Raw genomic sequence first — 23,004 nt, forward strand, 5'->3', positions numbered from 1 at the left:
TTGCGGGGAAAGCAAAGCTTGCAGGCTTGTTGCCAATTTGACCCAAGGGAAATTTCTTCCCAAGTGTAAATATTTTCACACAGGATGTTTTTGCTAATCCAGCCTTTTACAAAAGGCCCTTAGCTGTGGCCTATTGGGATTAGGAAGGACTCTGTTCCCTGCTGGATGATGTGTTGGGGGTATTTTGCTCACACTGGACATCTGCCTGCTACAGATACTGTCAGCACTGGAGATCTAGCTGGTGGTGAGCTGTGATTGGTTCTGGTGCCCAGCCCAGCCTAGAAAATTCCCTGCTGTCTGACTTGGGGCATGTCTCTACCCAGCTTGGGTGGTCAAAACATTTTTGCTTCGATGCTGTTGTTGCTGTTATTTGGTTGTGAAATGTCGATCCTGGTTCCCTCTTTGGGTTGCTGCTTCATTATTTGATTTTGATTTATGTTTTTTATTTTGGATGTTTTTGGTTTGTATCATTTGATCTGCTACTGTTGTGGGCAGTCTTGAGTGTTCACATCAGGGTAAGATGCAACAAAGAGTTTCCCCTCAGTCAGGCTGGTGGCAAGCCTGGTTTTGCACAGGCTCCCTGCGCCCTGTGGCCCCCTGGGACTTCTGAAGACTCGCACCTTTGGTATGCAAACCACTTTTGTGTGGCTCAGAATTCCCTTGATCAGCTGCCTGTCATCACTCATGTTGCCAAGGGATCACTAGCCCCAAGCGTGGCTGTGTCATGAATATGTACAGTTTAGGCCTAGGTTAGCATGTGGAGCCTGAACCAAACTAAGTCAGTAAAGGAGAAGTGGCTCACAGTTCCTAGCTGTAAGAATGTGAGTAAAAAAAAAAAGATTGTTGTCTCTCCTTTGCTGGACAGACAACAAGAATTACAACCCATTGGAATGTAGCACCTTTGCAGACAGAAAGGTGCCCTATCAAGCTGATGAAGTGCAGCTGTGGATCTCCAGTTGGAAAGGGTAAGAACTAGGAGGGCTGGCAACCAGACCCACTTCGAGAAGGTTCTGTCCTCAAAAGTTCTGACTGGACAGTCTAAATAAGTATGAAGTCACCTCAGTACTATTAGCATAAGAAGTATAATAATGAGTGACCCAAGGGGTGTGTGTGTTCCTTCTTGGACAGAGTTTGGGGGCAACATCCTGCACGCTGTGAGCTCCATGGCCATCTGGCCTCACAGGTAGCCTGGAGCTAAGAGATCTACAAGAGTAACTGACCCAGGTGAGAGATAGGGATTAATAGAGATAGCCAGCCAGCTTTATTATTTTATTGTTTATATGTTTCCTAGATGTTTATGCCTCTAGCATTTGCTGCCTTACTGTAACTTATGTACTTAATAAACTAAAATCTCTTTTACTAAGTTGTTTCATTGCCCGTTGGGGACAAAGGTTCAGAATCCTGCCTAGCCATTCAGCAAGCTACCAAGTACTCATTGAGGTCTAGTAACTTGAGGACTGAAGCTATAATTGGAGAAAGCGCTCAGTGCCTGCAAGGGAAAGAGTTAAGTCTAGAGGGTCTCAGTGTCCCTGGACCGAGGCACTGGCACATTCAGGGTGGTGGCAGTACTACTGGATGGGGGGGCCTTGAAGGCTTTAGGGTTTGAGAACCAAGAACTCTGAGCACCCCAAAACCCCCTAAGTTTGCGACAGGCTGCTACAATTTGTTGGCAGTGAAGGTGACACATGGCTCTCTTTTCACCCGGCACTTTGATGTTTATTATCATTTCAGTTGTTCTTGTAGCTGAAATTCAGCAATACGGGTTAACAGAACTGGACACAAATGTGATCCCAACAATACCTTGTAAAAGCATACTAATACCTCCTTAGAAATATGCTGTCCTTATAGCGCCTAAGCATCCAAATTGCCATCTGTGCAGCTGCATCACGTCAGTGGCCCATAATCACCTTGAGAACAATCAATACCCCAAATCTCACTCCTCTTCTGTCTTTCCTACATGATGAGCCACCAGGGCAGGGAATGAGGAAAATGCTTATTGCTTGCCCCCTCCATCTCCCCCGATACACAACCTGAGGCTTGTACTATTGGATTTCATTTCATTCCATTCCATGTCTATTATTCTGGCTTGTGTGCTGCAGTTCTGCTGACCCGAGTCATAGTACCTGCTGCCTCCATGATGAATCTGTTCCTTGAGCTCTTACCGGTTAGACCCTCAGAGCATTTTCATTTTAGAAAAATATTCACAGCTCAATATTTCATTAGCTTTTGAGATGGGTGAACAAATGGGCCCGCAGAGAGTCGTGTGTGATCCACGGGCAGTTTACTGTTAAGTAAACTAAATGGCAGCTGCATGTTGAGACTTGTGTGCTTCAAAAGTGACGTGAAATGACAGCAGAACAGTGAGTTCTGGCACATAAGCAAACCAAACAAAATCACTACCTTAAAAACAAAACAGTCTGTAGCCTGTTTTGTAGAATACAACAGCTTTTAAAAATGAGGTTAGTTATACCAATTCCAGTGAAAACTAAAGCTCTAGCTATGTTTTCAGGTAATGAGGAATTTGTTCTGGACAAAAGGAGACATCCTTCACCACCGATGACATTTCATTTTACTGCTGTTTACATGCTGTTAACATGAACAGGCAGTTTTATCAGCACATTCTGAACTTGAGATAGGGTATTAGTAGGTGAAATGCAGTTCTCTTGCCCTTGTCCTAACAATATTTTAGCAGGAATCCTACATTCTACTTTTGGCATCTTTTCATTTTTAAATTGATGGGATGGAACCAAAGGAACATTGTGATGGTAAAATAACATTTGTTTAAGGTACATAATAACAATGAAGGTACACAATAACAATATAAAGTTCATTATTGGAAGTCACCAGTACCAACTTATCTGAATATCAAATTGAACGTAAGAATTTGTCTGTTTCTTACAAAGAAAATAAATTATACTTCAGGAAATTTGCTTATCCACAGCCTTAAAAAGCAAGGTAAAGAAAAGTGATAAGACCTAATTCACAGTGGTTTTTTCTTTCCACATGAGCAATTCAGATCTCTCTTGTAACAGCATAATGTAAGAAGACTGTTAGATCAACGGTATGAGACCCATGAAAACTCTGATCCCAAACCTCCACTGCCTTGTGGCTACATCCAGTTATGGAAAAGGCTTCAGAAGTCAACCTCGAGGCAAAATCAGGAGCCGGAGTCCCTGAGGCAGTTTGTGGCTGAACACAGTCACGTTCTGGCAACTCCTGCGACGCTGCTGGAACCAACCGTATTGGCTTCTGCCATTCCATTGGACCATTCCAGCGACATGGAGAGGGGGGATTTGCTGCAGGGGTAACAGCATATCCTCCATACCTTCTTTACCCAGGCTTCATGCACTGGAAGGTACACTCCAACTTCACCATATGGCGTCGGCACAACACGGGAAGCAGCAGTTACCGGTTATAAGTCTTCGCTCGACTGGCGTAGAGCGTGACGCCAGGGGCTGCTTCCGACGGTGGGAGAGATCATTGCATCTCATTGGGCAGCTACCGCTGGGCAATCCCCAGCCTGTAGGGTACTGCCTCGCCACGGTCCGTTAACCTCACGGGGTGCGTGGGGTTTAGGGTGAAAACCAACAAGCGGATCGACAACTCTGCACCATGCAACAGAAAACAGAAAACTACTGCCCTAAAGCTGGGCACCTGGAACGTAAGGACAATGGCTTCTCTGATGACCTGCAAGAAATAGACGACGCACGCAAAACAGCTGTCATCGACATGGAGCTGAGCAGACTGCAGATGGACATCGTCGCCCTTCAAGAGACAAGGCTGCCAGATTCCGGATCTGTCAAGGAGAGAAATTTCTCATTTTTCTGGCAGGGAAAACCACCAAACAAAACCAGGGAACATGGCGTTGGCTTTGCGGTCAGAAATACCCTGCTGAAATCCATCATCTCACCTACTGTGGGAAGTGAAAGAATTTTGTCCCTGCAGCTCCAGTCATCAGCAGGACCTGTCACTCTCATCAGTGCTTATGCACCGACTCTGTCGTCTCCAGCAGAAGCCAAAGACACATTCTATGATGACCTGGCCACCACTATCAAGAAGATCCCCGTAAAAGAGCCAATATTAATCCTCGGTGATTTCAGTGCTACAGTTGGTGCTGATAACAGTTCGTAGCCCACTTGCTTAGGTCAATTCGGCACTGGGAAGATGAACGAAAATGGCCAACGCCTGCTAGAGTTTTGCTGTCATCATGGTCTCTGTGTCAGCAACAAGTTCTTCAACACGAAGCCCCAACATAGAGTCTCTTGGAGACACCCAAGATCAAAGCACTGGCACCAGCTTGACCTGATTCTCACCAGACGCTCCAGCCTTCCCAGCATCAAGATTACGCGCAGCTATCAGGGTGCTGCTTGCGACACCGACCACTCGCTGGTGTGCAGCAGAGTGAAACTGCAAACAAAGCAACTGTATCACACGAAAAGGGAAGGAAGACCTCACATTGATACCAGCAAGACCCGGGATCAGAGAAAAGTGGAGGAATTTGCACAAGCGCTTGAGGAATCTCTTCCAGGCCCAGCTGACGCAAACGCATCCAACAGATGGGAACATTTCAAGAATGCCGTTTACAACAACGCCTTGTCCATATTTGGCAAGAAGACCAACAAGACGGCAGACTGGTTTGAAGCCCACTCTGAGGAGTTGACACCAGTCATTGAGGAAAAGAGGAGAGCTCAAGCAGCACACAAGGCCTGTCCCAGTGAGTGCAACCTGCAGGTCCTCCAAGCTGCTTGCAGCAAAGTCCAGCAGATTGCCAGGAGATGTGCTAACGACTACTGGCTCCAGCTCTGCTCCCAGATACAGATAGCAGCTGACACGGGCAACATCAAGGGGATGTATGACGGTATCAAGCAGGCCCTAGGTCTAACGCTGAAGAAAATTGCCCCTCTGAAGTCTGCCACAGGCGAGGTCATCCAGGATTGGGCGTAGCAGATGGAACGCTGGGTGCAGCACTACTCTGAGCTATATTCCAGAGAAAATGTAGTCACCGAAGAAGCGCTGAACAACATTGAGTGCCTGCCTGTGCTGGAGGAGCTTGACAGTGAACCAACCCTAGAAGAACTTCACGTGGCCCTGGACTCCCTTGCCTTTGGCAAGGCACCTGGAAAAGACAGCATCCCTGCTGAAGTCCTAAAGTGCTGCAAAGAGATCATTGTCACTGAGCTGCATGAAATCCTCTGTCTCTGCTGGAGAGAAGGTGGAGTACCTCAAGACATGAGGGAAGCAAACATCATCACGCTGTACAAGAACAAAGGCGACAGGGGTGACTGCAACAACTACCTCCTCCTTAGCGGCATCTCTCTCCTTAGCATTGTAGGAAAGTTGTTTGCCCGAGTTGCACTAAAGAGGCTCCAGGTACTTGCAGAGAGCGTTTATCCAGAATCACAGTGCGGATTCCGAGCCAACAGGTCCACCACTGATATAGTATTCTCCCTTAGACAACTGCAGGAGAAATGCAGGGAACAACGACAGCCACTCTTTTAGCCTTCATAGATCTCACGAAGGCCTTTGACTTGGTCAGCAGGGATGGCCTCTTCAAGATTCTCCCCAAGATTGGATGTCCACCCAGGCTCCTCAGCATCATCAGATCCTTCCACAAGGACATGAAGGGCACTGTTTTCTTCGATGGCTCCACATCAGACCCTTTTGACATCCGAAGCGGAGTGAAGCAGGGCTGTGTTCTTGCTTCAACTTAGTTTGGGATTTTCTTCGCTGTTCTGCTGAAGCATGCCTTTGGAACTGCAACAGAAGGCATCTATCTCCGGACCAGATCAGATGGAAAGCTCTTCAACCTCTCCAGACTGAGAGTAAAGTCCAAAGTCCAGCTGAAATGTCTGCATGACTTCCTCTTTGCCGACGATGCAGTTGTCACTACCCACTCTGCCAAAGATCTCCAGCAGCTCATGGATCATTTTAGCAAGGTCTGCCAAGATTTTGGACATGATCAGCCTGAAGAAAACACAGGTCATGGTTCAGGATATGGACTCACCTCCCTGCATTACAATCTCTGCACATGAACTGGAGGTTGTCCATGACTTTGTGTACCTTGGCTCAACGATCTCCGACACTCTTTCTCTCGATTCTGAGCTAAACAAATGCATCGGTAAAGCAGCTACCACGTTTTCCAGACTCACAAAGAGAGTCTGGTCCAACAAGAAGCTGACGGAACATACCAAGATCCAGGTCTACAGAGCTTGCATCCTGAGTATGCTTCTGTACTGCAACGAGTCATGGACTCTTCGCTCACAACAGGAGAGGAAACTGAACGCTTTCCACATGCGCTGCGTCCGACACATTCTCGGCATCACCTGGCAGGACAAAGTTCCAAACAACACAGTCCTGGAATGTGCTGGAATCCCTAGCATGTATGCACTGCTGAAACAGAGACGCCTACGTTGGCTCGGTCATGTCATGAGAATGGATGATGGCCGGATCCCAAAGGATCTCCTCTACGGAGAACTCGTGCAGGGAAAGCGCCCTACAGGTAGACCACAGCTGCGATTCAAGGACATCTGCAAGAGGGATCTGAAGGCCTTAGGAGTGGACCTCAACAGGTGGGAAACCCTGGCCTCTGAGCGGCCCGCTTGGAGGCAGGCTGTGCAGCATGGCCTTTCCCAGTTTGAAGAGACACTTGGCCAACAGTCTGAGGCTAAGAGGCAAAGAAGGAAGGCCCATAGCCAGGGAGACAGCCCATGGACAGACTGCACTTGCTCCCAGTGTGGAAGGGATTGTCACTCCCGAATCGGCCTTTTCAGCCACAGTAGATGCTGTTCCAGAACCACCTTTCAGAGCGCGATACCAGAGTCTTTCGAGACTGAAGGTTGCCAACAATGAGACCCATCTAGGCCAGCTTCTTGTTTCAAATAGCAGTGAGCTAGATAGTTCCAGGAAGCCCATCTGACTACCTGCAACACCCTCGTTGTTGGTTCCTTGGAGGACGCTTCCTGTGAACAGAAAAGTTCAAAAGTTGGATCAGATCCATTTGGCTACCAGGGCTAATAGTGACTGACAGCCCTGAACAGCATTAATTTATCTAATCCTCCTTTAAAGCCAGCTAATGGCCCAATCTGATCCAACTTTTGAACCCCAGTGTAGTCACAATACAGCCTCATGGTAAGCCCCAATACAGCCACATGTTCCCATACCTTGAGAAGGCCCCAGTGACTGCCTCTCCACCACAGGATGCAGCACACACCCCACTGGCACAACTACATCAGCACTGGAAAACTGGATAGGGTTGGGCCGTAAGTCAGTGGCTGCTCTCATACCTTATGGAAGTGGACTCCATTTGGAGGCTGGTGGAAAAGTTTCTCTTTCACTCCGCCTTTATTACATTAAAAAATTATGCTATATATAAGTTGCAGTGCAAATAATAAATCCACACCACTCATAATGTTATAAATATCATTCCTCCTTTTTTTCTGAATTATAAAGGCCCCTTGAGCATTTCTTCATGGGGAATCTGCTCAACCCCTTAATTCCTGAGGTCCTGCTTTCCTGTAGCTGTCATACCATTTCTGAGATGGAAAAAACATGATAATGTCCATTTCTAAGAACATGGAATTTAATTTTTTTCACTGCTGCTGCACATCCAGTTCCTGTTTGCACTGAGTCCACCCATCACACAACCCAAGACTTCCTTCTCCTAGGTAGTCATGGCCAGTGAAGTGAAGTTAGAGGCCAAGACATGGTATATGGTTTAGGGATTAAGACTTGACCCCTTTTGCCTGCCACTCCTGTTTTAATAAACTTTCCTCTTATTTTGACCTTTAACCTCTTTGGCCAGGTTCACTTAGTGGAGAGTATGTTGCCTCACCCCTGCTGCCACTGACATTGTGCTACAGCATCCATTTTTTGGAAACCACTAAATCTGTGGGCACTTAGGAATCTGGGGCTCCAGTCCTGCAAGTGGGAGGGATAATTCCAAAAATCCCCCTCCCCACTTTTGGCTTTTGCTTTTAATGGTAGCAGCAATTACTGCTTTTCTATTCTGGAATAAGGGTCAGTTGGGGATGAGGGTGCCAGGTCCCTCCCTTGACCATCACAGGACTTGATGCAGATACAGCTGTATCAAATCCCAGGATGGCTGGAAAAAAGGCTGCTATGCTCAGGGTAACTGCTACTGACCAGTGTTGCATCTTCAAATAATTGCACGGACAAGAAAAGTTGTCGCTGCTGAGAAAGTTACTGAGTGAACAAGTCTTAAAATACAGATGAAAGACTGTGTGATGCTTAAGGGAAGGGGAAGATTACTCTTTGGAACAGTGACATCTCTCTTTGCTATTCAAATGTCTCTATGCAACCAGGGGTTTGATACCATGATGCAACAATAATTAAACACACACACACACACACACACACACACACACACACACACACACACACTTCTTCAGCTCCAAATTCCACTGAGATTTAAATGGCAATGCTTAAAATAATTTTCAGACATTTAAAAAGGAATCATGAAATGCTGCAGGAATGAAAGAAAAAGAAATCCATTATTGTTATTCCTTCAGACTCTTTTCTAAAACCTGCTGTTAGTCTGAAAGCCCCCTGACATCTTAATGTCAAGGGATGAAGGAGAAACAAAAAGGTAACAAACCACTGAAGAATCTCTTTATGCTCCCCTTGGGCGGTTTACAATAAATCTTTACCAGAGTCAGCTTAAAAATCTCAATGAATGGGCCTCAGATGTTCAAAGTAATGAACACCTTCAATGTGTGCTGCATCTTTCATGAATCTAAGCTTGAAGGATAAACCTATTTAGCTGTGGATGAGCTACAGACTGGCCATTCAAACACCAGAACAGCACCAGCAGAAGGCTGTTAGTGTACTGATATATGCTTTATAACCTGTCACCGTGTCATGGAACAGCAAAACCAAGGTTATGCAAGAGGCAGCGCAATGAGCTAAATATGTGGCCTTAATGAGACATATGCAGCAAACGATGAAGGTGAAAGGTGAACTTGTCTTTTATGCATAGCAAAGTCAGCTGAAAAAGTCTGGCCACAGATCTACTTTTCATGTTTTTTGCACTGTTCCCCCTAAGCAGTGCAATTCAAAGCTGAGCTCTGCACAGCTCGGCTACCCAGAAGTTGGCAGTGGCATGTGACATCATTGGCAAGCATTCCAAGGCTCCACCCTGCTACCACACAGCCAGGAAGGACTCCAGGAAGTGGAGGGTATTATTACAGGGAAGGCTGTAATATGCATGTCATTTGAAATTGATGAGCCCACCTTGACTCCCATAGCTGTTGTCCAGGCCGGAGCCATCCCACGATTCTACTGCACTGTCCACACTTGGGACGGTCGTGGAGTATATCTCTGAGAGTTTGCCTGCTTTCTGTGTAGTTGCTGAATCATCCTCAGTGTCACTGAGTTCATTTAGATGTCCAGAGGCAGAGAACTTCTTGGGACTTGATGCTGATGGGAATTAGTGGTAGGAAGAATTGTTATAAGTTTGTTGAAACGGATACATGAAGAAATAGAGCACAGTCTTATCTGCAGGGAAGGACATTCTGCCAACAAGAAACTGAGGCAAAAAGACATTTCTAGGGAGCAGCAAAAATGACCACTCCCTTAGCACAACCATGGCATTGGTCCTAACAGTTGAGCATCAGTAGTTTATCAGTAGCAACCAGGCAATATAGGTGCATGATGGAGGAAGCGTCCTTTTTCTATATTCTTAATTGTGGGTACTTCCTTCAGTTCCATACAAGTTAATGGAGCAATAAAATTAACTAGACTGAATCCAGATCCTGAAGTATCTGCTTCTCTTGCATGAACTAAGTAGTGTATTTGCGTGGGGATACAAGACAAGATCTTTGACGTAGATACTTTGTCTTATACTCTATGTCAACTTATTTGTGAATGGAGTGCAGTGTGCAAGGATTGGTATCAGAACCATAAAATATGGAACCATTCATTGAAACATTTGCTGTTTGGGCAAACAATTAGCTAATGAGTATAAATAAAGAAAAGCTTCTATTCAGGATTGTGCCATTTTGCCTTTTTTTTTAAAGCTTTAGCTATATGAATTGCACATCATGTTATGTAGCCTCTCCTAGCCACACCTAGCCTCACACTCAGTATATGTGGATGAAGATAAAAAAACCCAGAAGATTTAGGCAATTACTCTTTAACTCTCCATCAGTTTGTAACCAGAAAAATATGGTCCTCAGATAATGCTTGGCGGTCTGCCCCAGAATCCCTCATCTTCAGAAGTTAAAAAGATGGCGACCAGGGCAAGATTTTTTTTTCTTTTGGCAGCCCAGCTGTTGTACACTGTCCCAGGAATGCTCACTTGGCAAAAAGCTCACATCAACAGTACTTTTCAGTTTGCTCTCTGTCTCCCTGCTAACTGGGCAAAGACACACTTTTTAATAGATAGATAGATAGATAGATAGATAGATAGATAGATAGATAGATAGATAGATAGATAGATAGATAGATAGATAGATAGATAGATAGATAGGTAGGTAGGTAGGTAGGTAGGTAGGTAGGTAGGTAGGTAGGTAGGTAGGTATTTATATACCGCCTTGCTGGTCATTGGATTACTCCTCTGACTTTATTCAAGGCGGTTTACATAGGCAGGCGTTTCTAAATCCCTGAAGGGGATTTTTACAAACATAGAGATTCTCTCTTTCAAGAACCAACAACATTTCAGAATGGATCTTCCTGGTTTGGTCTGGCCTCCAGTTCTCCAGACTGACTGACTGACTGACTGACTGATTGATAACCTCTGAGTCCTTGAAAATGCTTCTATCTAGCCAGTTGGAGAACAATCCTAGGCTTGTCTACTCAGAAGTAAGTCCCATTGTCTTCTATGTGGCTGACTCTCAGGAAAGTATGCATAAGGATTAGTTCATTATTAATTCATTTCTATACATGCCTTCTATATGGGCCAAATATCATTTTCATGAACAAATATATTTAAATATTGTTAATGCTCTCAAAAGGGCATCCATGGAATACCAGTCACACTCACCATCTGTCTGCTTTTTTATTTTCAAGGTGACTGTCTCTCCTGCCATCTGTAATAAATGTATGGCTTCACTCAAAGGTTTTCCTTTCAGACTGCTACTATTTATTGCTAAGATTCGGTCTCCGATATGAATTGCACCTGTCCTGTAATAGGAGTTAAATAAAACAGGAAAATTTCAGTACAAACAAAGCAGAGCTAAATATTGAGCATATTTGAGATAAGCAGAAGCGCCTCCAGTTTCTCCTTTGATTTCATGTTTAATTTAAATTGCAAGATTAATGGGAGTTGCTTTCACATTCCTGCTGCTAACGCTGTGTGGCTCATGTTTCCAAGCTAGCAGGAAAGCCAATTCATAGCAACGAATATTCAATTTCTTTCAATGCAACAGCATGGGTGAGCAGGATGTTTGGCAAAGTTCTCTTTTTAATTCTTCCAAATACTTGATTTTTTTAAAGTTTTCCAAAAAAGCAAAAAGCAAAAAGCAAACACAGCAACTGCAGTGATATCACAAACAACTAAGGAATATCTTAACATTGCAAGGTGAAGGAAATGAAGAGGTGGATGCCATGTTTTTTTTATTTTTCACATTTTTATACTGCTGTTCCTCCAAGGAGCTCAGGGTGGCGTACAGAGCTCCTTCCCTCTTTTTGTCCTCACAACAACCCTGTGAGGTAGGTAAGGCTGGGAGACAGTGACTGGTTCAAGGTCACCCAGGAAGCTTCATATCTTAGTGGGGTTTTGAACCTGGCTCTTCCAGGTCTTACTTCCAAACCACTACACCATCCTGCCTCTCAGAGTCACCGTTTTATTCAGTTGGCTATCAAGATAAGTAGCGGTACTCACAACCCATCCAGGTGCTCAAAGAGACCAGAATGGATAGTCAGCCAAGATCTCCTCCTGGCACTACTCAGCTTACCCTGAAGCTGCACCTGATAAATCACTCTTGTGGGAGGAGAGTCTGCGCCACCTGTTGATTGCACCATCCTTTCATTAACACAGAGAGCAGACTCACCCATAAGCTGCTCCAGCCTTGTGCCCTACAATTCCTCTGTTGATGGCCCTCTCAGGCAGCATCTCATCCTATAGCTGATGTTTTTTACATAGTGCTTGTGCCAAAAGTCAGGAAGAATTAACATAATAGTAAGCAAATAACCCAAATAGCCAAATTCAGTCAATTAGCACATTCCAAAAGCTCCACTCAGGAGAAGGAACATCCCAGTGTAACCTTTCCTGGACCTCTAAAGAGCACCCAGCAGATATGTTCTTTCACCCAAGAAGGTTGCTGTGCTGCCTGCTTGTCTCAGCTAATGGCTTGGCAATGAATGGAGCAACTAGGCCTGCACAGGAACGAAGTCTCTTCAAGCCTAGCAAGACCTCCAAACACACTTTGCTCCATTCAACTCACCGTTGCTCCTGGAACTCATCCCTGGCTGTGGCTCTCGTCACCACCCAAGCCTCTGATCTGCTGTCTTTGACCCACTCTGGAACTCACTGGACCGTGGTTTTTGTAGCACCAGCCAGCATGAGACCTGGAACTCACCACCGATTGCTGTTCTTGTTGATGAGTGGTGAAAACACAGTGAGGCCTGGAGTGGGCCAGCCAAGCAGAGGCATGAGTGGCAACAAGAGTGACAGCTGGTGGTGAGTCCCAAGAGCAATAGTGAGTTGGTCAGAGTGACAGTGTGTGCTTTGCGAGTCATGATAGATTATTGTTTTAAAAATTGGGTTGTGGTGCTAAAATGTTTGGGAAGCATCCATACAGACTCATTCAGGCTGCCTCTTTCCACTAGCCCAGAGGTTCTCAAACTGGGGTGTCACAATGCCCCAGCCTGTGAAGCTCTGAGCTTGCACACTTAAGGGGCAGGCCAACCTCGACAGCAGTGCTGATGCTCCTGCAATTGTGCTAGCGTTGGGGGCTGCGGATTCCCTCCGGAGAGTGCAGGAAGTCTGCGGGACCCCAGGCAAGCCTCCTCACACCTTAGAATTGTTGAAAAATGCTCACACGACACACTTCCAATTTTATGATAAAAATGATTGCAGGAGCACCGGGGCCACCCTGTTCTCTCCCTTGCAAGGACATACATCAGCCCAAACTAGCCCCTACCATTGCAAGCTTAGCAACTCTTTTGCTTATTTTGGGATTACTATCTCAAAGGCAGAAAATGTGCATGCAAGTTGTGTCATGCTTTTCCTCCTTTTCTGCGGCAATTGTGCTAATCAATGCACTAATACTGTACTTGTACAGTATTATTGCTAATCAATGTATCAATATTGTACCAATTCTGTACCTATACAGTATTATTAATACTGAAAGGATGTCAAGCCATGACTTCCTGTTCATTTCCACAAAACCGAGCACCAGAGCTGCCTTACTTCTAGATTAAGAAAAATAAAACAGCGCCAATGAGTTAAGAGCATGTTTCTTCATCAGGGGACAGAAATTATTGATGAATACAGTGCTTGTTTCTTCCAAACCTTGGCTTCAAAGGGTGCCACAACCTTGGCAAGAGTAGTGTACAAATTCCCTGGCCTTAAATTTGTGTCATGTGTGATTTCTAAATTGCAATGACATTTTTTAGTACCACAACCTTGACACTAATATTTTTATGATATGGAAAGAAACAGGGAATTAAAAGATTTAAATGGCAACTACCTTTGAATATGTCATATATGTGGTAAATACTGTCAACCATACACAGATATGTAATAACATGGGGAGAGAGAGAGAGAGAGAGAGAGAGAGTTCTTCCAGTTCTCATACACAGTAAAACATCTTTAAAAAAACAGTTGATCAGTTGATGAAGTTGTCACACCACCAAGCAAGGCTGAAGCTGAAGGTTTGTTTAGGTGATTTACAATGACAATAACTCTTGCAAAATTATGTTCTAATTTAACAAGAGCCTCATAACACACAGCAACAGAAGAAGATTGAATATCATTAAGTATTTCCAATTTTTTTTTTAATAAATTGTGGGAATCCACAGATCACTACGGAAGAATTACTTCATATGACTGAATGGATTGTCACACATGAATGAGCACAGTAAACAGCAGAACTCTGAACATCACTGCAAATTTACCTTTCAGCAAGTCCGCCTTTGGTAAGGCTTGAAATGATAATGGGATCAAAGGGCTCTTCAGTACCAGAAATAGTGATCCCAAGAGGTCCGCCGTACCGCTTGAGCTCGACAGTATAAATAATTGCTCCTGAGCTCTCTTGTTCATCTGCAATACATGCCAAGAGGATGCAATTGGTCTCTTATGAAAGAAGGAATGAAAAGAATAATACATTCAGACACATGATCAGAAATCAGAGAGTGCATCCTCAAAGCGTTCTGGTTCAGATACATTTCTTAGCCCTGGCTGTTTTCTCCAACTAGGAAACCTGCACTAAATCTCACTAACTACAGCAAATCTTCTAACCTTAACCTTACCTTTAAAGCAACCTTAAATCAAAATTGAAAGTTAGCACCTAAGGGAGGTACATAGGGCTACTCTGAGCAGGAGCAGAGTCCTACTCGTGAGTAAGAGCAGAGTCCTACTCATGAGTAAGAGCCCAAGGGCCAGGCATTTAAATCAAAGTTGAAAGTTAGCTGCATCTAAGGTAGCACTTAATCGAAGGAAGGGAGGAGGATAAAGTGGAAAGCAGGTTTTTTCTACTTGTTTAAATTAAACCTATACTTAACCCAGGTTAAACCTAATCTAAGTTAGAACATAACCTAAACAGTTCAGTAAATTGGGACACAGGATCTAGAGAGCAATAAATAATTAAACAAACCCAAATAAAAACTAGCTTGAGGTTACAAAAACAGTCCAGCCTAAGAGAACAGAACTAGGAGGGAAAGGACCTAGGAAGGGCCAATTCCCAACCCATTAAGAGCCCCATTAGGCTAATCCAAGCAGTCCATTCAGGAGCCTGCAGAGTAGGTCACGCCCATCAGCAGCCATTTGCCTTCCTGAGCTTTTGTAAACTCACCTGGGAAGGCCAGCCCCCTTTCAATCAGGAAGGAAGGAGGGGGGAGGAGCCAGCCAGGAGTATAAAGCTAGGCGGGCCATCGCGTGAGGCTCTCTGCAGACGCGTGTGGCCTCTGGGAACCCAGTGCCTCGGGAACTAAGTGCCAGGTAAGGCACAAGAGTTTAGCATCTGGGCGAGTTCAGCAGCAGGGCGAGGAGGCCAGGGCCCCATACACTGCCCTTCTTCTTCCCTAGAGAAAAGGGCTGCTATCCAGTGTACGGTTTTTAAAAGGACCCCTAAATAAAACAACAACAACAACAACAACAACAAAAGCTATGCAGTCAGACAGCCAGCAGCAGGGTGGGGGCTATCCAGTGTTCTGCATCGAGTGCCACATGTATGATTATATGCCTCTGGGGCATAAGTCATGGGTGTGTCCTCGGTGCAAGGAGCTCCAGGCTCTCAGGGAACGCGTCCGCTCCCTTGAAGCCTTGGTGGCCGACCTGGAGAAGCGCAGGCAGCCAGAGGAGGACCGTGGGGAGACTTCTGGGGACGATCAGGCTTCGTCCCAACCTCAGGCGTGCAGCTCCTCGGCTGCCCGGGTGGGAGGTCTCGGGACTGGAGGACGTCATCCTGGAGAGGAGGGAAACAATCCCCTAGGGGGGATCCCTTCTCCAGGGGATGGGCCCGTATCCGAGCGCACTCGGGATACTCCTCGGCGGGAGGGGGGTCGGGGGCTTCTTGTAGTGGGGGATTCGATTATTAGAAACATAGAGAGGGGGGTTTGCGACAGATGTGAGGACCGCATGGTGACTTGCCTGCCTGGTGCGAAGGTTGCGGACATCACTTCTCGTCTAGACAGGCTGGTAGACAGTGCTGGGGGAGAGGTAGCGGCTGTGGTGCATGTCGGCACCAACGACGTGGGCAAGTGTAGCTGGGAGGTCCTGGAGGCCAAATTTAGGCTTTTAGGCAGGAAGCTGAAAGCCAGGACCTCAAAGGTAGCGTTCTCTGAAGTGCTACCTGTTCCACGTGCAGGGCCAGCTAGGCAGGCGGAGATCATGGGTCTCAATGCGTGGATGAGACGGTGGTGTAGGGAGGAGGGGTTTAGATTCGTTAGGCACTGGGGAACGTTTTGGGACAAGCGGGGCCTGTACAAGAGGGACGGGCTCCATTTGAACCAGAATGGAACCAGACTGCTGGCGCATAACATTAAAAAGGTGGCAGAGCAGCTTTTAAACTGATCCCTGGGGGAAGGCCGACAGGAGCCGAGGGGCATCCGGTTCGGGACTCCTCATCCCTATGGGATGAGGATGGGGAGGTTAGAGAACAACAAGACAAAGGCAGGGTAGGAGAAGAAATTGGGAAAAGTAGGGTGATGGGATGTGATAGACGGTTTGGCACAATGAGAGGATGCGGGGACAAAGGAGCAAATAAGCAGTCCATCCTGGGGCATTCCGTGTATAAATGCTTTTATGCGAATGCCCGAAGTCTACGAGCAAAGGTGGGAGAACTGGAATATCTGGTGACAAGGGAAAATATTGACATAGTGGGCATAACGGAAACCTGGTGGAATGCAGAGAATCAGTGGGATACCGCAATCCCGGGCTATAAACTCTACAGGAGGGACAGGCAGGGGCGTGTTGGAGGTGGGGTGGCCCTTTATGTTAAGGAAGGGATAGAATCCAGCAAAGTAGAGATTGAAGGTGGGTCCGACTCCACCGTAGAATCTCTGTGGGTTAAATTACCAGGCTTGTGCAGCGATGTAATACTGGGGGCGTGCTATCGTCCTCCAGACCAGAAATCTGATGGGGACCTTGAAATGAGGAAACAGCTCAGGGTGGTGACAAGGAAGGACAGGGTTGTAATCATGGGGGACTTCAATTATCCTCATATTGACTGGGTCAATTTGTGTTCTGGTCACGATAAGGAAACCGGATTTCTTGACGTGCTAAATGACTGTGGCTTAGATCAGCTAGTCACGGAGCCCACCAGAGGACAGGTGACTCTGGATTTAATTTTGTGCGGTATGCAGGACCTGGTTAGAGATGTAAACGTTACTGAGCCATTGGGGAACAGTGATCATGCTGCGATCTGTTTTGACGTGCACGTTGGGGAAAGAATACCAGGCAAATCTCTAACAAAAACCCTTGACTTCCGACGGGCGGACTTCCCTCAAATGAGGAGGCTGGTTAGAAGGAGTTTGAAAGGGAGGGTAAAAAGAGTCCAATCTCTCCAGAGTGCATGGAGGCTGCTTAAAACAACAGTAATAGAGGCCCAGAAGAGGTGTATACCGCAAAGAAAGAAGGGTTCCACTAAATCCAGGAGGGTGCCCGCATGGCTAACCAGCCAAGTTAGAGAGGCTGTGAAGGGCAAGGAAGCTTCCTTCCGTAAATGGAAGTCTTGCCCTAATGAAGAGAATAAAAAGGAACATAAACTGTGGCAAAAGAAATGTAAGAAGGTGATAGGGGAGGCCAAGCGAGACTATGAGGAACGCATGGCCAGCAACATTAAGGGGAATAATAAAAGCTTCTTCAAATATGTTAGAAGCAGGAAACCCGCCAGAGAAGCGGTTGGCCCTCTGGATGGTGAGGGAGGGAAAGGGGAGATAAAAGGAGACTTAGAGATGGCAGAGAAATTAAATGAGTTCTTTGCATCTGTCTTCACGGCAGAAGACCTCGGGCAGATACCGCTGCCCGAACGGCCCCTCCTAACCGAGGAGTTAAGTCAGATAGAGGTTAAAAGAGAAGATGTTTCAGACCTCATTGATAAATTAAAGATCAATAAGTCACCGGGCCCTGATGGCATCCACCCAAGGGTTATTAAGGAATTGAAGAATGAAGTTGCAGATCTCTCGACTAAGGTATGCAACTTGTCCCTCAAAACGGCCACGGTGCCAGAAGATTGGAGGATAGCAAATGTCATGCCTATTTTTAAAAAGGGAAAGAGGGGGGACCCGGGAAACTATAGGCCGGTCAGCCTAACATCCATACCGGGTAAGATGGTGGAATGCCTCATCAAAGATAGGATCTCAAAACACATAGACGAACAGGCCTTGCTGAGGGAGAGTCAGCATGGCTTCTGTAAGGGTAAGTCTTGCCTCACAAACCTTATAGAATTCTTTGAAAAGGTCAACAGGCATGTGGATGCGGGAGAACCCGTGGACATTATATATCTGGACTTTCAGAAGGCATTTGACACGGTCCCTCACCAAAGGCTACTGAAAAAACTCCACGGTCAGGGAATTAGAGGACAGGTCCTCTCGTGTATTGAGAACTGGTTGGAGGCCAGGAAGCAGAGAGTGGGTGTCAATGGGCAATTTTCACAATGGAGAGAGGTGAAAAGCGGTGTGCCCCAAGGATCTGTCCTGGGACCGGTGCTTTTCAACCTCTTCATAAATGACCTGGAGACAGGGTTGAGCAGTGAAGTGGCTAAGTTTGCAGACGACACCAAACTTTTCCGAGTGGTAAAGACCAGAAGTGATTGTGAGGAGCTCCAGAAGGATCTCTCCAGACTGGCAGAATGGGCAGCAAAATGGCAGATGCGCTTCAATGTCAGTAAGTGTAAAGTCATGCACATTGGGGGGAAAAAATCAAAACTTTAGATATAGGCTGATGAGTTCTGAGCTGTCTGAGACAGATCAGGAGAGAGATCTTGAGGTGGTGGTGGACAGGTCGATGAAAGTGTCGACCCAATGTGCGGCGGCAGTGAAGAAGGCCAATTCTATGCTTGGGATCATTAGGAAGGGTATTGAGAACAAAACAGTTAGTATTATAATGCCGTTGTACAAATCTATGGTAAGGCCACACCTGGAGTATTTCTCACTAAAGAAATATTATTAGGCCTTAGAATTATCAAAATGTCACGTACAGAGGTGGCTGGGGGCACCATGTCCCCAGGTGCCAGGTTGCTGGGGGTGTCCAGAAGCAACTGTGGCAACACACTCCCCCAAGACAAAAATATTCAGGAAATCCTGGAATATACTGATTCCTTGTATATTTAAAAATATTGATCAATGGTTTCGCCATTCCATTGACCATACTAAATATAGAACTAAAGAGATACTTCATATTGATATAAAAAGTTAAACCAGCTCACTGTAAATACCCGAGTTATCTTCATCTTTGCGGATTTTTAGCTTGACAAGGTCCTCACAGTGCTGCAGGATTTGAACGGCATCCTCCATGGAGCAGTTGTCCAGTCGAATATTGTCTATGGCAAGCAGTTTATCACCTAGCTCTAATGTTCCAGTTCTGTTAACAAATGGAATACATTACATTATTGAACTTGAAGAAAGTACCCAATCAAATCTGTAACACAATTTTTCAAAAAAGTACAAATCAATGATTTTGTTTTTTCTTAGAATGGTGAAGATTAAAAACATGTTTATTCTAGCAGGACTTGCTGAATTCAGAAATGTGACCATCTGAAGACAACAACTACACATTATGGGTCACTTGAAATACACAGAGTATGAGGAACATTTGTTGTTGGCGTCCTTCAGTCTCAGAAGACTATGGTATCACGCTCTGAATAGTGGTTTTGGAACAGAGTGTCCTGTCCAGTGCGTGAAGCCTGGGTAAAGTAGATATGGTTTCCCATGCAGCAAATTCCCCCTCTCCAAGTCACTGAAATGGTCCAATGGAAAGGCAGAGGCCAATACGGTTGGTTCCAGCGGCGTTGCAGGAGTTGCCAGAACGTGACTGTGTTCGGCCACAAACTGCCTCAGGGACTCCGGCTCCGGATTTTGCCTCGAGGTTGACTCCTGAAGCCTTTTCCTTAACTGGATGTAGCCACAAGGCAGTGGAGGTTTGGGATCAGAGTTTTCCTTCTCTCAGATGAGCTGCCTTCCCAGGCTAACAAGTCCCATCTACCTGGTGGGACTGAGGAGGAACAGTCACTGTAATAACTAACTGTGACCAGAGCAGAGTGCAGCACAAGGATCCTAGCTGGGGCTTCAATTTGGGAGTATGTAGCCTCCATCTTGTCACCTTTCCACTGGCTCTCAGTTTATTTCCAAGCTCAGTTCAAGGTGTTGGTTATGAACTTTCAAGCACTTTCAAGCACTTCATGGTTCGGGACCAAGATATTTCAAGGTCCATATGAGTCTGCCAGCTATCTTGTTCAGCTCCTGAAGCCTTGCTCTGTATCCCTTCTCCTTCAGGGCTCATCTAGCAGGGACACAAGAATGGAGGGTTGCAGCCCCTGAAAAATGGAATGCCTTGTCCCTTGAGACCCATATACCCCCTCCTTGGTTCTGTTTTTGATGTCTGGCTAAAGCATTCTGCTGAATTTCACCTGTTCTTTTTATAATTTAATTGATGGTATTGAGCTATCTTTAAGTGTTGACGCTTTTATCAGACATTGATTTTATTGTTGTATGATTCTGAGTTGTTGGAAGCTGCCTTGTGGACACTTTTGTGGACACACAGGATAGAAATCTCTAAATAAAATTTCTTTTACCAACCTGTGAGCGACACTTCCCTTTTTAATATCCGAAATTACAAGAGGGTCCCCTGGTTTTCGACTAGACGGAGCTGAAATACATAATATGCGCATATATCCAGTTTTTAATTTAGAATATATATATATAGTATATATTTGTACTATACTATCATATAGTATATGTTAATGAATTGTAAGCAGAGGCATAGCTAGAAGGGGTGCAAAGCACGAAGTTTTGTAGGGAGCGTCACGGCGGTATGCAAGTGGCCCCTCCCCTTCCCTTGGAGTCACTCTGGGTTGGGAGAGCAAAACAAACACCTCCATTTTGCTCTCACGGTCCAGAATGGCTCCGAAGGGGAAGGGCCGCTTGCATGCCTCGGTGAAGCTCCCTGCAAAAATTAGTGTTTTGCACTCCCTCCAGCTATGCCACTGACTGTAAGGCTTTTACATCCATTATTTATGCATTGACTTTTCCATGCTAGCAGATAATCCCAGTCACAAAGTGTAGATGGGGATCCTTCGTGTTTGTGAAGTATGCTGCCACAGGGCAAACTGGTCTATTATGAGTTATGCCTCTTGACCAGGCATGCATCTGGTTTCTCTCATGGGCACATTAATATGCATAAGATTGTTTCATTAAATAGAAGTGCATATCATGGATGAAAGATCAAAGCATTATTCATTCCCAACATGTTTCAAATATTATCTTTTACTTTGTAAAGAAGTTAAATATTCCCCTGACAGAGACTGTGTCTGAAACGTGCAGGAAATGAATAAGAAGGAAGATCAGTCTCTTCAGTTGTCCTGTTTTAGTGCAAATCCCAGATTCCTGGGAGTAAGAAGCACAGTTCACTTTCAAGGAGACAAAATTCATTCAGAACAGAACTATTCTACATTATATACAGATTTAAACCCGTAAACTACTCCACCAAACAGTCCCTAGCTGATAGCACTGTTATGATATTTGCCCCAGGCCTATAGTGAACTTACAGGCTGGATAGGGCAAGGCTAGGTCCATATATCTTGGCCTGCATACACAGTGTAGCCCTGTGGCATCATGGGATTGGCTAATGCAACAGGGCACAACAGGGATGATGCAACCCCCCCCCCCCGCAATACCCTGTCACAAGACCATGAGTCATATTGTAATGAGTCATCAGACCCTGCTTCCCATTGGCCAGTGCCTATATATATTGCAGCCTGTGCAAGCTGCCATGTGGGAGATGTTTTGTGGAGTGTCTGCGGGAAGCTACGTCGGTGGAGTTGGTGGCTGGAGATTGAGAAAAGTGCCAGCTTTGCTGTTTGCTTGCTGTGCTGCCTTCACACTGTAAATATTGTATATAACTTCAAGTAAAGGACATCTGGTGGTGGAGCACTGCCGTGTCTGTGCCTCGTTATTTTCTGGGAGTATCTGCCTGACCTTGAGTCTCTGGAGCTGCGGTGTCGGCTGCGTACTCAACAGCCAGCAGATTACCATACAGATCTGTTACAGGTAACAGATTACCATAATACAGTACCATAAAGGTTGACTATTCAAATGCAAAACAAGCATTTCATCTTGCTCATCAAGCAAGAAAGGAACACAGAAGCTGTATCCTGTGTCAGGAGCATGGGAAGGAAGGCTTGCATGCTGTCCACTAAAAGACCAACATTGTATCTGCACTGCAATTCACCACAAAAATATAGTAACAATACCTTTCACACTCTCCTTTCCTTCAGTTAATGAAAGTCAACACCCCAAAGCTGCTATTTGAAACAATTCCGGTAAGTATCTCATATTGGTCACCCTTGGGATAAATCAGCAGCCTAAACTGATCCATGTTTACTAAGATGTAACTCCTTCGTGGATGCAAATTGATCTAAGATGTTCTTACCCCTTTTTCTCCTAACCTTTTCAGATACACCTCTTTAGACCTCTTTAGACCTCAGATACACCTCTTTAGAGGTCTTCAACAGGTGTAATGGGGCAGTGCTGCTTATGCTATTTTGATTTGAGGCTCAGATCTGCACAGTTTGAGCAGCACCAGGGGCTAGGGATTCCAGCGGAGGCAAATCCAACCAGAGACTTTGGCTGTGGAAGGGTTTCTTTGGACAGGCCACAGCCTTCAGTGGATCCCCTCAGTCTTCCACCCAGCCTTCTGCTTTCCCTGCTTCAACAATCCCTCTTCCTTGCATTGGTTAAGTTGCCTTTACTCTCTGCCTTTCAAAGCTGAGCACATGCTGTTGCCATGCCACTTTGAGCCCTCTCTCTCCTTCCAATTGGCCTGCAAAGAAAAAAGTAGTCAGACAACCTCTGGAAGCAATGCGTCATGTTGGGTGGCCACTGGGTAGAAAATAAAGAGGAACCCTGATTGCCTTTTCACCCATCTTCCGTACTGGACTTGAAAGTGAGTCCCATGTTTCAGGTTGGGGTTTGAGCTGAAGACCCCTGTTTTAGACCAGGTGTATACCGAAACTATTGTGCTTTAAAAAAAAAAATGTTGGACCTTCATTTATGAATATGAATCAAATTATGTAAACACAAATGTGAGAAATGCTGTACTCGTGAAAACAGCCACTGAAATTCATCTCCATATTGCCCATGAAACAGAATCCACAGAGCATGTGGGCT

General features: G+C 45.5%; 1 protein-coding gene across 3 annotated transcripts in view; it reads right to left on the bottom strand.

The window, feature by feature from the left end:
• GRIP1 (glutamate receptor interacting protein 1) overlaps nucleotides 1-23,004 on the bottom strand; it is a 295,235-nt gene that overhangs the window by 16,154 nt on the left and 256,077 nt on the right. For all 3 annotated transcript variants that reach the window (XM_066633205.1, XM_066633204.1, XM_066633203.1), the window contains 5 exons: nucleotides 20,416-20,485; nucleotides 19,056-19,201; nucleotides 14,077-14,221; nucleotides 10,994-11,139; nucleotides 9,250-9,435 (listed from right to left, as the gene is read on the bottom strand). In XM_066633205.1, the coding sequence (XP_066489302.1) occupies nucleotides 9,250-9,435; nucleotides 10,994-11,139; nucleotides 14,077-14,221; nucleotides 19,056-19,201; nucleotides 20,416-20,485 (693 nt within the window). The remainder of the gene's footprint in view (nucleotides 1-9,249; nucleotides 9,436-10,993; nucleotides 11,140-14,076; nucleotides 14,222-19,055; nucleotides 19,202-20,415; nucleotides 20,486-23,004) is intronic.

This window comes from Tiliqua scincoides, chromosome 7 (genome assembly GCF_035046505.1).
Source record: "Tiliqua scincoides isolate rTilSci1 chromosome 7, rTilSci1.hap2, whole genome shotgun sequence".
NCBI lineage: Eukaryota > Metazoa > Chordata > Lepidosauria > Squamata > Scincidae > Tiliqua > Tiliqua scincoides.